This window comes from Phaenicophaeus curvirostris, chromosome 29, assembly GCF_032191515.1.
Source record: "Phaenicophaeus curvirostris isolate KB17595 chromosome 29, BPBGC_Pcur_1.0, whole genome shotgun sequence".
Taxonomy (NCBI): domain Eukaryota; kingdom Metazoa; phylum Chordata; class Aves; order Cuculiformes; family Cuculidae; genus Phaenicophaeus; species Phaenicophaeus curvirostris.
In genome coordinates, this window is record NC_091420.1 from 4,099,282 (window position 1) to 4,113,989 (window position 14,708).

Sequence of the window (14,708 nt, forward strand, 5' to 3'; positions counted from 1 at the left end):
AAAACTTTCCACTTCTGCATTTCTCCACCTTTTCATAATCCCTTCCTTTTCATAATCCCATTGTAGTTGATACTCTCACTGTTGTTTGCAATTGAATGCCCTTGCTCTCTGATTCACACATGATATGGCAGTGAAATGATCCATTGAGAGGGATCCAGAGCAGATCTCTACAGAGCTCCAGCAAAACACCCTTCTGGTTAAACAGCTGCTTTTTATTTTCATTTTAGAGTGTTGTAGATACTTTTACACCAATCTGACAGTGGTTTGGGATGAGCTTGATGTTTCGTTAGGCAGAAATCGTGAGGCACAACATCAAACTCCTCACTCTGACCAAGAAACGTGTTCTCTTCCGCTTCTCTTTTGAACAAAGTCTTCTCTTATCACAGACAGAAACTGGAGTGCTGTGGTTTGTTCTTGATAATTATAGGCTGGGGCTCTTCCAGTTGTTGCAGGGTCTAACAAACTGTTGGACGATGGGAGCGAGGGGAAGGTGAGTGGTGTCTGTTTCTCTGTTCCAGCCTGTGAAGGCAGGCTGTGATTGACTCTTGTTTTGTCTTCTGGAAAGTGTTGGTGTTGTTCTTGCTAAGCTTGAGGTTATGGACTAAATATTCTTGGTTAAAAATGTGTTACCTGCTCATGAATGGAGTGAGGTGTATAATGAAAAAATAATGTGAGGTATTTCACAATATGAGATTTACAATGCAAATTTAAAAGGCAGCTGAATATACACTATGGCAGCATTAAAGGGGATTGAATTTAATTTATATCGACACCCTTACCTATAGCTTTTATCAAGGAGTGCTTGGCTTTGCAATCACAACGGCCTCAATGTTCCTGATTGTAATTCTTCACCAGGTCTTATTCCACCCTCACCCTGCTAGTGCGGGGAGGCTTTCCCAGTGCCTGTTGGTGAGCTGACTCTCACTTGTCATGTGGGATTTTCCTTCCCCATCCTCAGAGGTGAAGGAATCTGTCCCCTTTTTTTGGTTTGGTTTGGTTTCTTTTCTTGCGGTGTTTGTTTGTGTTTCTTTTTTCCTTTGCTTCAGCACATTCTACACAATCAGGAGAAGAAAGCAGTAACGTTGCTGTTTTAAATGCGATCACCTGCACGTGGGCAATGTCCTTTGTGGCTTTTTTGCCTGAGGTTTGCAAGGTTTTGCCTGTTTTGTAAAGATTAATTTAAACTGACACAAGGTTTTCATAAACATTAAAGGGATCAGACCTTGGTTTCAAACTACCAACCAAGCCCAATGCCCCCCAGGGGTTTCCTGGTTGCTGTGCTCTTTGACAATGACATTTAGATTGTTGTTCTTGTGTTCTTGTTTTGGAGACAGGGCTGGGATGTTTGTGTTTATTCAGTGCCATGGATAGAAATATGAGTGCAATGTAAAGGTCCTTATCCTACTCCTGAAGAGGTTTCGCAGGACAACATGTACAAACACATAACTTTGAGTTGCTTAATTCTGTAAACACATCACTGAGTTCAAGAAGTGTGAGGCAGATGGAAAGGCTGACAGATGGACGCTTGAAATTTGTCCAGGGCAGTGAAGAAATAATTTCTGACTCTGTTTTCATGTTGTTTTACGTGGACTTTTTGATAATGCCTAATCCAATTTATAATGGTTAATACACATAATTTGTTCTTTTTATTGTGGTTTTATAGAAGGGCTCTCAGTAATGGACGAGGGACCCGACGTTCTGCATGCTGTCCATAGCGGGAGATACAGGACATTAGTCAAACTAGACAGCTTACAGATTATTGTTCTGTTCTATTTGTCACCGAAACAGTTGTTACAATAGTTTCTGCCTTGGAAGAGTTTGGATCAAACCTCTGAAGAGCTGGGGAATTGCTGGGAATGGACAGTACAGAGCCTTACAAAGAGGAAGAAGAGTAAGGACATTTGAAATCCTGGCTTTGACACCTGGACTCATTTCACATTGCTCATGAAATGTAATGAGAAGTCAGGGTGGGACAAGAATTATGTAATCCTGTGTTTCCAGGCTTGCTCTGAGGGGAAAACTGAGTTCTCTCTCCCATGCAGCCCTTAAGGAACACCATGTGGAACAGAGGAGTGAGGCTCTTGGGGAATCCTTGGCATGTGAAGCAACAGACGAGATAAACCATCTACTCAGGTTGTTTTGATCCAAATCAGAATTTACCTGGAGCATAATTTGGAGTTCGGATGCCATCAAAAGGTATGGGCCAGGAACACATGTACTTGGCCCTCCCTATGTATTTGTCTCGTGCCATGATAAATCCAGCGATGCATTCTGCCTATCTCGCAAGACAGGGCATGCTGGTGGGCTGATAAAAGCATTCTGCTTTGACAAGGTATGTTTGCCAGTCTCAGAGATCACACTGTGAGATGCACGGTACAAACCCAGGCTCACGCTTGCCTGGGGTGTTGCAGGAGGCTGAGGCGCAGCTCAGGGGTCACGGCAGAACGAGCTGTTCAGAAGGTGCCAAAAAGGTGCAAGTCAGCCCACGAAGGATGAGGGGAAGGTCTTTCTGGCTGCTGGTCTGGGGTTTTTGATGCAGTCCTATTTTGCATTTCCACCAGGCTCTTCCCCATGTCTCCCTTTGGCATGCAGTTCTTTTAACCTCGAGCGCTGCTTCTGCAACTTCCCAGCTTCTGGCTGCCTCCAAGAGCTTTTCCAAAGCCACCGGGTGTGCCTAAACTCACCTTGGCCTCTCTGGGTTTGTGTTTGTGCTGGGCACATCCCGAGTGGCGTGGTGAATCCCACTGGCTCCACGGTGGCAGGAGGTGTGAGCCAGGGGTACTGATGGATTAATATAATGTGATTTCCATCCTGAGCAATAACACGTTCCTTGTCCGATCAGATAACTTAAACAGAAGTAACTACTGCACATCCTTGTGCTGTTGGCATTATGTGCTTCCCCTGCTCTGCCTTATTCCTTGCATGGGACCTCAGCAGATGCAGACAGGCCTGACTGTCGCACTGACCTCAAGAGCTGAAACTCATGGCGATTTCAGTGGCAGCAGCAGGAGGTCACTGCTGGGAATGGCTGAATTCCCACCCACCCTGCCTTGATTTTAGGCTGTAGATCCTGAGACTGAAGTGATATCTGTGAGCTCCTGATTGGCCTTGGGGTCCCCTTGGCACCCATGGAGTTCTCAGATGCACAGGTCTGAGTGAGGGATCAGAGCTCTCCAATGCCCTTTGCCGAGGGGGCTCTTCAGTTATCATTTCACAGCATCTCCTAAGAGCAGAGTCTCCTGAGTCTATGAAATAAATTATTCACATTTTTTAATAGTAGCTTAAAAACCCACAGGCTGAGGCTCATGTGTGAAGTAGTGTTTTAAAATGAAAACATGACAAGAGGAGGAACTGTGGGATAGACAAAGCTGTAGCTGAGGAGGGAACGACCAGAAAGAGGGGTAGATACACATGAGACACTTAATCAAAGAGGAACAGTCCAACTGACACTAAGGATTTGTGGGCAGAGATAATGAAAATATCCTTTTTAAAAGAAATTATCTTGAAAATGTTTGTTTTGAAGCCGTTAGTCTCTCAGATGGGATGAGAGATGTGACTGTGATGGCCCATCAGGCAACCAGACTGCAACCCTGGAGGAGTGAGCCCCAAACTTAGAGAAAAGCATTTTTGAGCGGTAATTTCTTTGCACAAAGTCTTGCACTGGCAGCCTGGAGTGGCGAACAAGTTACCATCTGGTTTGTGTTCGGGAAGAAAAAGCTCTGTTCACTGCAGAAATCAAAGTGACCGGTTGGTTCGAGGTGGTTTATCAGCTCTCCTGGCACTTTTGGCTTAGTGTGGGAATTGTTGAAATAGCTCCAACATTTCGGTTTTTCTGCTGTTTCCGGTGGCTTTAATGTAAAGGACAAGGGTTGTAAAACATGCTGCCCTCTCTCAAGGAGGTTTTAGAAGTGGCAGAGGTGACTTTACCTGGGAAAAAAGAGCTATCCTGTAAAAAATCAGTGGGAAATAATAGACTGGTTCTTATGGACAGTTTCACAGAATACCAGATGGAATAAAGAGTGAAATCCAGGTTTTCCAATATTCAGGGCAGCTGACAAGGGCCATGAAGTGTTAAAACCACCACTGCCTGCCAAACCAGCTGCTCTGGGAGCTGGAGCTGGTTTGGCACATGCTGACACCAGGAGAACATGAAACATTGCCCAGAGCAAGAGGTTTTCAGCCCAATGGATTCCCCTTTGCTGCTGGAAAGTGTTCAGTGGCTGCTCAGGTGGGAAATCCCTAGACACTCATCTCTGGAATGGAAAGCAGAGCAGGTGGGAAGCGCAGCAGCAGAGGATGGGGACCAAGCAGAGCTTTGACAGCCTCCTCTGCTCTCCCAGGAAGGAGAAGCTGGATTTCTCTCCCTATCCGTTGGATCCTCCCCTTGGCAATCTCTCTCCTGCTCCTGCCCGCCCCCTCAGTCCTCTATATCTGAGCCTCTCCAGGCAGCTCTTGCCTCGCAGTATCCAGCCCAGGCCGCCGTGTTTCCTCTCGCGCACGCCAAGCAGCCCGAACACCCGATCCGACATGGGTAAGAGAACCAGCTCGTGGATCTCATCGGGATCTGCTACTTTGGCTACAACTCTGCACCGGGAAACCCATCTGCAGGGGTCTGTGGGTTCATTAGCGCCCGTGGGTTCGTTTGCACAGCACACTGGTGAGCAGAAACACGGGGCTGAAGTTCAGCATTTCCTCCAACTACCAAAAGGTTCTTTAAACTGTCGAACTCCTGAGGTTTCAAATATGGAGCTGTAAACTCTCTGTAAATGCCTTTTGCACCACCATTAAATCTCCTCGTACTTCAACGTCTGGGAACTGAAATCAGCGTTTGGGCTCGCTGCTCTGGTTTGCAGGGAGCGTGAAGATTGTCGGGAAGCTGAGGACTCCAATTTAACTGTTTGCTTGGGTTTGTTCAGTTTTTTTTATAGACCATGTAGTTTTTATGGATTTTCATTTTTTGATACAGAGGCACTAAAACAGATGGCAGGTTTCTTGCATGTGAATCTATTATTGCGTGATTTGTAAGGGGAAACTTACCCTGTGACCTCACATGCAGGGTAAGACTGTAGATCTTGGGCGGGGGGGGGGCAGGGAAAGCTGTTATTGCACAGACAAAACTATTGATTCGGGCTCAGCCAAAGTATCTGGCGGGGTTTCTCTGCCTGGAGTGTACATTTCACTTCTCGTGCCTCTGTCAGTGCTAAAGGTGCAGTGGCGTTTGTTCTGCTTCGCTTTCTAACAAGCTCTGAGTTTCAGTTTGTAACCTAAGATAACTTTGGATGTGTCTGAAGGGTCCTGGTGGGCTGGAAGAGTTTGTAATGAGTCAGTGCAAGCTGCACCATGCCGCTCGCAGAACGCAGTGGTCAGGAAGTGGTCACAGGGTTGGATATGTTCGTTCTTGGCCGGATGGGAGGGCGAGTCCTGAACTGCTCTTCAATATTTAACAGATGGGTAAAGTCTGCTTGCGTAATTTGTGAGGAGGGAAAGGCCTGGTGCTCCAGGCAGGATGCACAGCTGGCATCTCTGCTGCTCTGGGTCTTGCCCTGTGGCTGGAACCGCTCAGGTACTTGGTTCTTTGTTCCTGGCTGTGTGAATTTCAGCCATTCAGCACAGTCAGACCCTAAACCAGCTCTGCCTGCCTTTTTCAATGTCTGCTGCTCTCCTTCATTTCACACTGCTAAAGCCGAACCATCAAAGAACGCCTCCTTGTGTCAATAGTCACTGAATTTGCTATGGACCTGCCCTGTATCAGGTGGTATTTTTTTTTATGATGCTATTGACCATTGTTGTAAATCTATACACCACATTATCCAGGCTAGAATTGACTCCGAGTTACCCTGAGTACAGTTTGCCTATGCTGCAGCTTCCTCAGAGGCTTCAAAACTTGCAACACACTGATCAGTTCAGTAGAAATGGGTTGACCTTTCATTCTTCTTTTTCTTTTTTAAAGAAATAGCTACTTTCAGAAGCTTTTCATAGAATCATCTCCTAAATCTTGCTTGTATCACTATTCCCAGTATTTGTTGCCCTTTGGGATGATCTGTTTCCCAACACTGAGGAGCTCAGCAGTTGGATGCTGAGGAGCAGTTCAATACTGAGGAGCTCTGCCTTGAAAAGGCAGAGAAGGATCTTTATCCCCTGCCTGATGAAGGAGTGTTTTTATTCTGAGCTGAGGGGGCTCAGGGATGAATGAACTATGCAGCGTCTGGGCCGTCCATGCTGCGGCTGCTGGGCTGAGATCCAGCCATCATTCCATGATCTGGTATAGCGTGTGATTTTATTTGGCGCTGTGGTACAACTTGGTGCCCCAAAAATGCGAGAATGTTTTACTCTTCACTGCCACCCAAGAGCATGGGGCCTTTGCTGCCATCAGAGAGGCTCTTTAACATTTCTGACATGAAGAGCTGCCTCTGTTTAGTCCATACCTTACAGAGCAGATGGAAAGCTGCAGAGCGTCCCTCATTCTGCTTCACGTGGGCAAGGATGGCTTACGCATCTTCAGCTGTTATAAGCGCAGCAAAATCTCCCCAGGCGTTCGTTTGTGTGGAGTTCTCTGGTGGCCTGTGGATTGTTGCTAGTGGCTCACAAAGGACCAGGCAGTTGCCTCTGATTTGCTGTCCTCCTGCTCTCCAAAGAGAGGAGCAGAACAGATAGAGAGACACAAATAATACAGAGCAAAGGAAGCTGAACTGGGTTCCTCAATTCCTTTGCTCTCCACAAGACAGCGTCGCTGTCTCGACACGATGCTTCAGATGAGGTCTCACAAGAGTCTTGAAATGCAAACCCGGTGTCCTCTTAGAGAAAAGCTCTGAAATTATTTGGAAATTAAAATCACTTCTTCTTGTCTCCCGACAGCCAAATGCGGAGGATGTGGTCCGGGATACGCAAGTCCTCTGGATGCCATGAAAGGCAAGTACTGCAATGACTTCACTTAAACTCAGGCCATCAGGAAAGGAACCGTTGTTGGGTGGGAATAAGTGCTTTCTCCTGGCAGTGTCTGGCCGCTCGCACCATACGCTGCTGTTGTTCCTCCTTGAAATGGAAATGCTGAGGCCCAGCTGCCCAGGGAGAGTCACAGTTTATGGAGGGAGAGATTAAATCCAGAGAAGATTCTTTTGAAGTTAATCACAGATTTTTGTAAAAATGTTTTCTTTTGTTGCATGAACCAACTTCTGCCTGGAAAGGTCCCCGGGAGGAGATTGTGTACCTGCCTTGTATCTACAGGAACACTGGGATAGACAAGCCTGACTTCCTGGCCACTGTGGATGTCAACCCCAAGTCCCCGCACTATTGCCAGGTACCTTTGTGGTTCCCGTGCTCGATTTCCAAGGGTGGCGGGTGGGTTCACATCGTCGTTTCCAAATCAATATTTGTGGATCTAGCAGAATGTATCAAATCTGCTGCTGTTTATGCTATTGGGTTACTCAGTGCTAACACTGATCTGGACGGTCTCAAGGCACTTCAGAGCATGTTTGTGAATGGTATCTCGATGGTTCTTTTTGTAACCTCACTGCTGATTTATACTGATTGTGATGATTAAACTCTAGAAGGTGAGGGGTTTGGGTTTTATTGTGGAGGAAAAAAAGCTCCTTGAACTTCAATAAAACTTAGCTGTAACCTGACAGCTGCTCTTGGTTAGGCAGAAGAAAAGTGAAAATCCAAAGCAAGAGTGCAAGCTGTCAGGTCTGTTTGCTGCAGCCCTGGGGTGATCAGGTTGATCTTGTAAAGCCAGAGATTTGCAGCACATCACAACTGATTGGTTTTCTATTGTTTCTCCTTAATTAGTGAGTCTTTCAAAGAACTGGATTAATTTAATAGTGCACTACATTGAACAAGTGCTCCACTCACGATGTCCAGCTTTCTTCCTCCACTTCATAACTTCAGCTCTGCGTATCTCAGGCTGAAGCCACTTCCTGAATAACAACCAGCAGCTTCCTTCTGCTCTTTTATTAATTTATGCTTTGACATAAGGACTTGTTTCTGTGCCTGGGGGAAAAACTGTACCAGGCTGACTCTTAGCTCTCCCTCTCTTGACTGTGTAGGTGATCCATCGCCTGCCCATGCCGAACCTTAAGGACGAGCTCCATCATTCTGGGTGGAATGCCTGTAGCAGCTGCTTTGGGGATGCCACGAAGAGAAGAAATCGTCTGATTCTGCCGAGTCTGATCTCTTCTCGAATTTATGTGGTGGACGTGGGAACAGACATGCGAGCACCTAGAATCCATAAGGTGTGTTTAGGTGACTGTAAGCTGGGGGTTTATTTCTTACATTTTGACCAAGAAAAGGGGATTTTATGGATCCCAACTTCACTACAACAGGAGAGGCAGAGCAGTCATGGAAACTTCTGTGAAGCATTAGGAACTTGTGTGAGTTTTGAAACTCTTACAGTTTATTGATAAACTACACACAAAAATCTTGCACTAAAGAAATTGGAGTAAACGTGGAATATGAGTCATGATGTGAGATGTAAGGAAACTTTTTTTCCACTCCCCTGCCTGCAGTTCTGTAGAACCTTGCCAGCCTTTAACTATTAACGCAGTGGAATAAAACCCCCGAAGGGCTCTTCTTGCACAGTGAATTTTGTTCATGAGCGGTTTCTGCCACTGATACGAAATAAAACAAATGCAGATGTCGGTGCCTTCCTGATGCACAAGAGGGAACAACTCTGACCGCTCTCCTCTTGCTGTTCATGTTTGTGAGAAGAACAAATAAATGTCTTGGGTGGTGCTGTGTTACTGGGCAGAGTGGAGAGCAGGAGGTGGCAGGTACTTGAAAAACATAGCGGGTTTCTTTAAACAGTCCTCCTCCACAAATGCCATTCCTACCCCTTCCTCACTCTTTGAAACTTGAACTCTTAGGATTAGAACTGTATTCTGTAGCGATGGCAGTGAAGGTGACCGTGCTGTGTGTGCACTCATTTTAGATTGTTGAACCTGTGGAGCTGTTCTGGAAGGGCAATGTGGCAAATCCTCACACCTCGCACTGTCTGGGCAGTGGTGACATCTTAATCAGCTGTCTTGGAGAACCTTCTGGCAATGGAAAAGGTATTGATCCCCTTCAGTACTCTGGAAAAGTGTCCATCGTGTAGAAATGTTGTGCTTCCAAAGTACAGGCTCAAAGCCAGAAGCATTGTTAAGGGTGTACAGTGCTTTTGTGCACAAATCCATTCCAGCAGCTGTTTCTGTAATGATAGAATAGATATTTCAGTCACAGGGACCCACATGGACATTGTCCTGGCACAGCAGTTCAGATCTGGTGTGGAGACTCTGCTGATGAGTTCAGCTTCCATGCCTCAGTCTCTCAAATCTATCGCTAAAGTCAATTCACTCTCATGTTTAGTAGCACAGGGTTGCATTTTGCAGAGTTTTTAGAAAATAGGCATTTAAATATTGATGTATTATTTATCTAATTCAAAGCTGTGAATCCACGTGAACGTCTTCCAACAATCTTTTCTGGTTTTCTATCAGGCAGCTTTATTTTGCTGGATGGAGAGACCTTTGAAGTGAAGGGAAACTGGGGGAACGGGGAAAAGGTGCCCGCCCTGGGCTATGACTTCTGGTACCAGCCACGACACAACGTCCTGATGAGCACTGAGTGGGGAGTCCCAAAACTTTTGGCCAATGGGTTCAACCCAGCTGATGTAGAGAGAGGTGAGGGAGTGTTTGTTTAAACACTCAAAAGTCAAAGTGTTTTTTTGTTAAGATAATGTCTCTGTGCTTATTTCTCTCTGACTTGACCTGTTAGGGCATTATGGCCGCCACATTAACGTGTGGGACTGGAACACTCGCACCTGCATACAGAAGATTGACTTGGGGAAGGGCTCCATACCTTTGGAAATCCGATTCCTCCACAATCCAGATGCTGCAGAAGGATTTGTGGGGTGTGCTCTGAGTGGTACAGTGCATCGGTTCTACAAGACGGAGGTGAGTCATGAAAGCTGTGGCAAACAGAGAAGCTCAAACCCAGTTGTGTCGAAACCCCACTGACCATTCAGGAGACAGAATTCGGATTGAAAAAAAGAGGTGGCTCCTAATTCCAGTCTAATTCTGTGTCAGAGAGCAGAACTTGTAACAGCAGCGAGCCTGCAAGCTATTGTGTGGCTTCCTGAAGCTGCTGTGCAGCCTCTCACCTTTCAGTGACTGCAGTTGGTTTGGGCATCTCTGCAGCTGAATTGCTAGTGTCCAGCAGGCAAATCCTCAGCAGTCTTATCCTAAAAGAAAGCAGAGCTTAAGAGATCACAGTGCTGGCCCATCAGCCCTGCGTCCAGCTCACCTGTCCGCAGTGATAACAGGACACCAAGCTGCAGGAGATCAGCAGTTCTGTAGCTCTACTGTTACAGTGCTCTGTTTGAGATGAATGGTGTAATCACTAACATTCTCGCAGGCACTACAGTTCCCATCCTCACCCCTGGTAGCACTTATTTGCAGGGTGTGTATCACCTCTGTACAAGACCTGTTAAATGAATCACACTGTTTGCTTTTCCTCCCTCTGTCACACTCAGCTTAGCCCTCTGGGCTAATGTCAAGGCCATAACACTGCTGTGTTCTCTCCTGTGCCTTCTGCAGAAAGGAGACTGGGCGGCAGAGAAGGTGATTGAAGTACCCAGCAAGAAGGTGCAAGGATGGCTGCTCCCTGATATGCCTGGTGAGTGTGAGGAGGTTTGGAAAAGAAAGGGGTTGCTAGAGTCATAGAATCATGGAACAGTTTGAGTGGGAAGGGACGTCAAAGCCCACCCAGTCCCACCCATTGCTACAGGCAGGGACACCTCCCACTGGATCAGGGGCTCCAAGCCCCATCCAACCTGGCCTTGAACCCCTCCAGGGATGGGGCAGCCACCCCTGCTCTGGGCAACCTGGGCCCGGGCCTTCCCACCCTCACAGGAAAACATTTCTCCCTAAGATCTCATCTCAATCTCCCCTCTCGCAGCTTCAAACCGTTCCCCTCACCCTATCCTTGCACTCCCTGATCAGGAGCCCCTTCCCAGCTTTCCTGGAGCCCCTTTACTGGAAGGTGCTGTGTGGTCCTCTTCAGTGCCCTGATGCAGCGTAGCTTTTTGCAGAATCTTACTCTTAAGTGACAAACACTTCCTTTGTAAAGCATGAGATTCTTGTTTGGGTTCTTTGTGTGATATGTCCTCATTAACCAGAACAAACTTGCTTATGAGCCACCAGGTAGGAGGCTGCCAGACCGCTGCTCTTGCACTGCATTACGCCTGGATCAGCTTCTCTAGAAAGATATCTGGAGTTTGAGTCTTTCACCATGAACTCACAGCATCCAGGAAAGATCCTGGGATTGCTGGTAGAGCCTGAACTGCCTTCGAGCAGGCACTGGGCTTCCAAGGATGACCATGTTTGTCCAACCCATATCTTAGCGCACACTTCTGAGGCCACTGTGACAAGGATTTTGAGAGATAATAGCCTGTGGTCTCGTTTGTTGCTGGTGCTGTGCATTTCATGACTTTGCTACTGAGTGTTTTCTTGAAGGTCTCATCACCGACATCCTCATCTCGCTGGACGACCGGTTCCTCTACTTCAGCAACTGGCTGCATGGAGACATCCGCCAGTACGACATCTCCAACACCCGCAAGCCCAAGCTGGTGGGGCAGGTAAGGCAGCATCAGAAAAGTTGTTGTGTACAAGGGTGGTACAGTCCTCTTGTTTCCTCTTATTTTAAAAGGGAAAAGCAACAATTTATTGCTGCTTTGGAATTGTCACTGTATTGCTTTTACATTCCTCTGATACTTGACACCTGTTCTCCCCCATTACCTGGGATACAGGTGTTCCTGGGAGGCAGCATCACCAAAGGAGGGCCAGTAACTGTAGTGGAAGACAAGGAACTGCAGTGTCAGCCAGACCCCTTTGTGATCAAAGTAAGTTCTCCTAACACGTGCATTGCCAGTGCTCTGCTAGTTGTGCTCCGTTCTGAAATATCTCTAACCTCAGTTGTGGGCACGATATCCAAAGCCGTACCTGCGCCGGCTGATACTTTGGCTTACAGCCCAGCCAGGATCCCATTTCAGCATGAGCTGGAGCTTGGAAACGTTCTGGGTCCCTGGTGGAATTGGGCAAGCTGTTCAAGTGTACCCAAGCCTGTGTAATTACATCTTCCCTGCTGTTGTGAGCTTGCTAATGTAAAGCTAGTGAGTGTGTCTTCATCACACTGCCGTTGTTGCTGCTGGTAGTTGTTCAAGAACCAATGGTTGCATCTTTGATGGTCTTATCACTAAACCAGCTCACGCTGCAGCATATATGCGCGTGGAAAGAGTTCGATTGCACGCAGCATCGTGACAGAACAATGGAAGGGCATCGATGTCTCTGGACTTTATTAATGTGTATCAATATTATTGGGCAGCACCCTATGCAAAGTCTGGTGGGATGTGCATGAACCAAATGTGCCTGTGATACTGATGTGTGGGCCATGGAAAGGACTCAGGAAGTTCCACGTGCTCCTTCTCTTCCTAGTGTGGATGTGTTCTTGTTTGACACTGCTGTGCCACCACCTCCTGCTCGATTCTTGATGCTCCCATCCCAGCGCACAACCAGAACCCTGAGCCCTCACTTTCTTAATTGCTGGTTTTGTGAACTGAATGGAACTCATCCGAAATGGCACTGGGGCTCCCTGGTAGCAAGGAGTGAGACTGCCACTAAAAACTGTTCTCTCTCTACAGTTGGGGGTTTGCTGCTCCTCTGTCAGGGATCCCAGAGTGCTGGATGGTCCCTGAGCAGCAGAGCTGCCGTACTGTGCTGTTTCTCCTTGCTGTTTCATTTCTTCTGATCAGCCTCTGTGGCAGCTTGTCTTGAGTGCTTTGTTCTCTGTTATCATTTTAGGGCAAGAGGGTGGCAGGTGGACCTCAGATGATCCAGCTCAGCCTGGATGGGAAGCGGTTGTACGTCAGCACCTCTCTTTACAGTGGATGGGACAAGCAGTTCTACCCAGATCTTGTCAAGTAAGAAAACTTGAGTCAACGAGGGTTTTGGTACAAGCTCATTTCTTTCTTAGCGAGTATCCCAGCTGGTACAGAGCAAAGTCCCCACGCGGGGAGGCTGAACCCAGCAACTCTTTATACACAGCCAACCACCAACCTGTAAGAATCTGTCCCTGCCTAGCAGGCACAAACCACCGGGGGCTGCCCACACTACAATTGTTCGACAGGCGATGAGAATGGGAAGAAACCAGGGAATGTGTCTGAGCCTCCTGCAATCCGTGGTGCTCCCACGCTGCCTTTGGGTATATCAGCATGGCTTTTATTTTTCATTAAAGGAAGGCGATGATCTTGCAGGTGGCCACAGGAGGGCAGAGTCCAGCCTCCCTGCTCCTTCCTAACTAGTCGTAGCTCTCGATTTTCACTCAGAGGTTGCAGGTTTCACGGAGGCAGCGTAACTCCCTTTTGAGACTGCTCGGGCCCATTTGAACCCGAGATACTTTCTGTTTTATATTAAACACAGACAAATCCTGACGAATATAGAACAGCAGAACAACACCGTATCTGCTTTCTTTTCCAGGGAAGGCTCTGTTATGCTGCAGATAGACGTGGATACTGAAGAAGGTGGATTGAAAGCAAATAAAAACTTCCTAGTGGATTTTGGGAAGGAGCCTGATGGGCCGGTCCTTGCTCATGAGATCCGTTACCCTGGTGGAGACTGCACCTCTGATATCTGGATCTAATTGTTGGATGGAGCCATTTCCTTTTTGTTCCTTTCTCTTTCTTTCTTTCTTCTCCCTCTCCTTCCTCCCTGTCCTCCACTTCCCTTTTTGATAGTGAATTGGCTCAGCTGGAACTTTGCTGCTCTCTAAATTTCACCTTCTATTCGGGTGAGCCACCAAAGCTCTGCTCTCTTCTCATTCTGAGGCAGCCAAGTGAATCTCTCTGGAACACGATATCCACCTCATTTTCACTCCTCCGTCCCCTTTCGCAAGGTCCTGTCTCATCACTGCTGGATGCAGGTTTCAAGGCCAACGTCCTCAGTCTTTTCAGGGCTGTTTGGTTGTTTGGTGCACTCTTTGCCTTGGCACGGTTTGTTGGTGGAGAAGCTGATCCCAAATAACCCCATGCAAAGGATGCATTCCCAGAGCGAGTGTCCCATCCTTGCCAAACTTAACTTGCTCATAAAGTAATCAGCGCTTTACAGCAGCCACCGCATTAAAATCACACGTATCTGATCTGAAGCCGCACGTTTCCATGGCTGGGTTACATTTTAACATTTGTGCACTGGTGTTATAAAAAAACACAATAAAATAGTTTCAGTCAGGTGGGGCTGCACATTATTTTCCTTCTTTTTAGCATTTCAGCATTTCCTGTTTCAAAGAACAGAAAATGGAGGTCATTCCAGAAAGTAACATCATTCATCTAAAAGTTCTTAGGTGAGTAATTTCTTTGTGCTGGAGCCTCCTTTGCTTCCGCTTTTGATCAGGGAGTGCAGGGACAGGATGAGGGGAATGGTTTGCAGCTGCAAGAGGGGAGATTGAGATGAGATCTTAGGGAGAAATGTTTTGCTGTGAGGGTGGGGAGGCCCTGGCCCAGGTTGCCCAGAGCAGGGGTGGCTGCCCCATCCCTGGAGGGGTTCAAGGCCAGGTTGGATGGGGCTTGGAGGCCCTGATGCAGCGGGAGGTGTCCCTGCCCATGGCAGGGGTGGGACTGGATGGGCTTTGAGGTCCCTTCCAACTCAAACCATCCCATGATTCTATGACTCAGCCCCACAGTCCTGCCT

The 14,708-nt window shown here is 47.3% G+C and overlaps 1 protein-coding gene across 5 annotated transcripts; it reads left to right on the forward strand.

Moving 5' to 3' along the window:
• The first annotated feature begins 2,168 nt into the window (after window positions 1-2,168).
• Window positions 2,169-14,248, forward strand: LOC138732139 (methanethiol oxidase-like). Of its 5 annotated transcripts, none has more exons than XM_069878535.1 (12): window positions 2,169-2,196; window positions 6,856-6,909; window positions 7,185-7,297; window positions 8,043-8,228; window positions 8,924-9,044; window positions 9,468-9,650; window positions 9,745-9,923; window positions 10,566-10,644; window positions 11,484-11,605; window positions 11,777-11,869; window positions 12,828-12,946; window positions 13,503-14,248. In XM_069878535.1, the coding sequence occupies exons 1-12, from the start codon at window positions 2,184-2,186 to the stop codon at window positions 13,663-13,665; spliced, it is 1,425 nt and encodes a 474-aa protein (XP_069734636.1). In that variant the 5' UTR covers window positions 2,169-2,183; the 3' UTR covers window positions 13,666-14,248. The 5 variants fall into 5 exon arrangements, with proteins under 5 accessions (XP_069734636.1, XP_069734635.1, XP_069734633.1 ...); XM_069878534.1 differs by lacking the exon at window positions 2,169-2,196 and adding an exon at window positions 4,244-4,274; XM_069878532.1 differs by lacking the exon at window positions 2,169-2,196 and adding an exon at window positions 4,282-4,636.
• The last annotated feature ends 460 nt before the right edge of the window (window positions 14,249-14,708 follow it).

Excerpts from the sequence above, each read along its gene's own strand:
- LOC138732139 (XM_069878532.1), top strand. The coding sequence starts at position 4,297 with ATGGGGACCAAGCAGAGCTTTGACAGCCTCCTCTGCTCTCCCAGGAAG. Across the intron at positions 8,229-8,923 it reads GAGCACCTAGAATCCATAAG|ATTGTTGAACCTGTGGAGCT; the intron begins GTGTGTTTAGGT and ends CACTCATTTTAG. Across the intron at positions 11,606-11,776 it reads AGCCCAAGCTGGTGGGGCAG|GTGTTCCTGGGAGGCAGCAT; the intron begins GTAAGGCAGCAT and ends CCTGGGATACAG.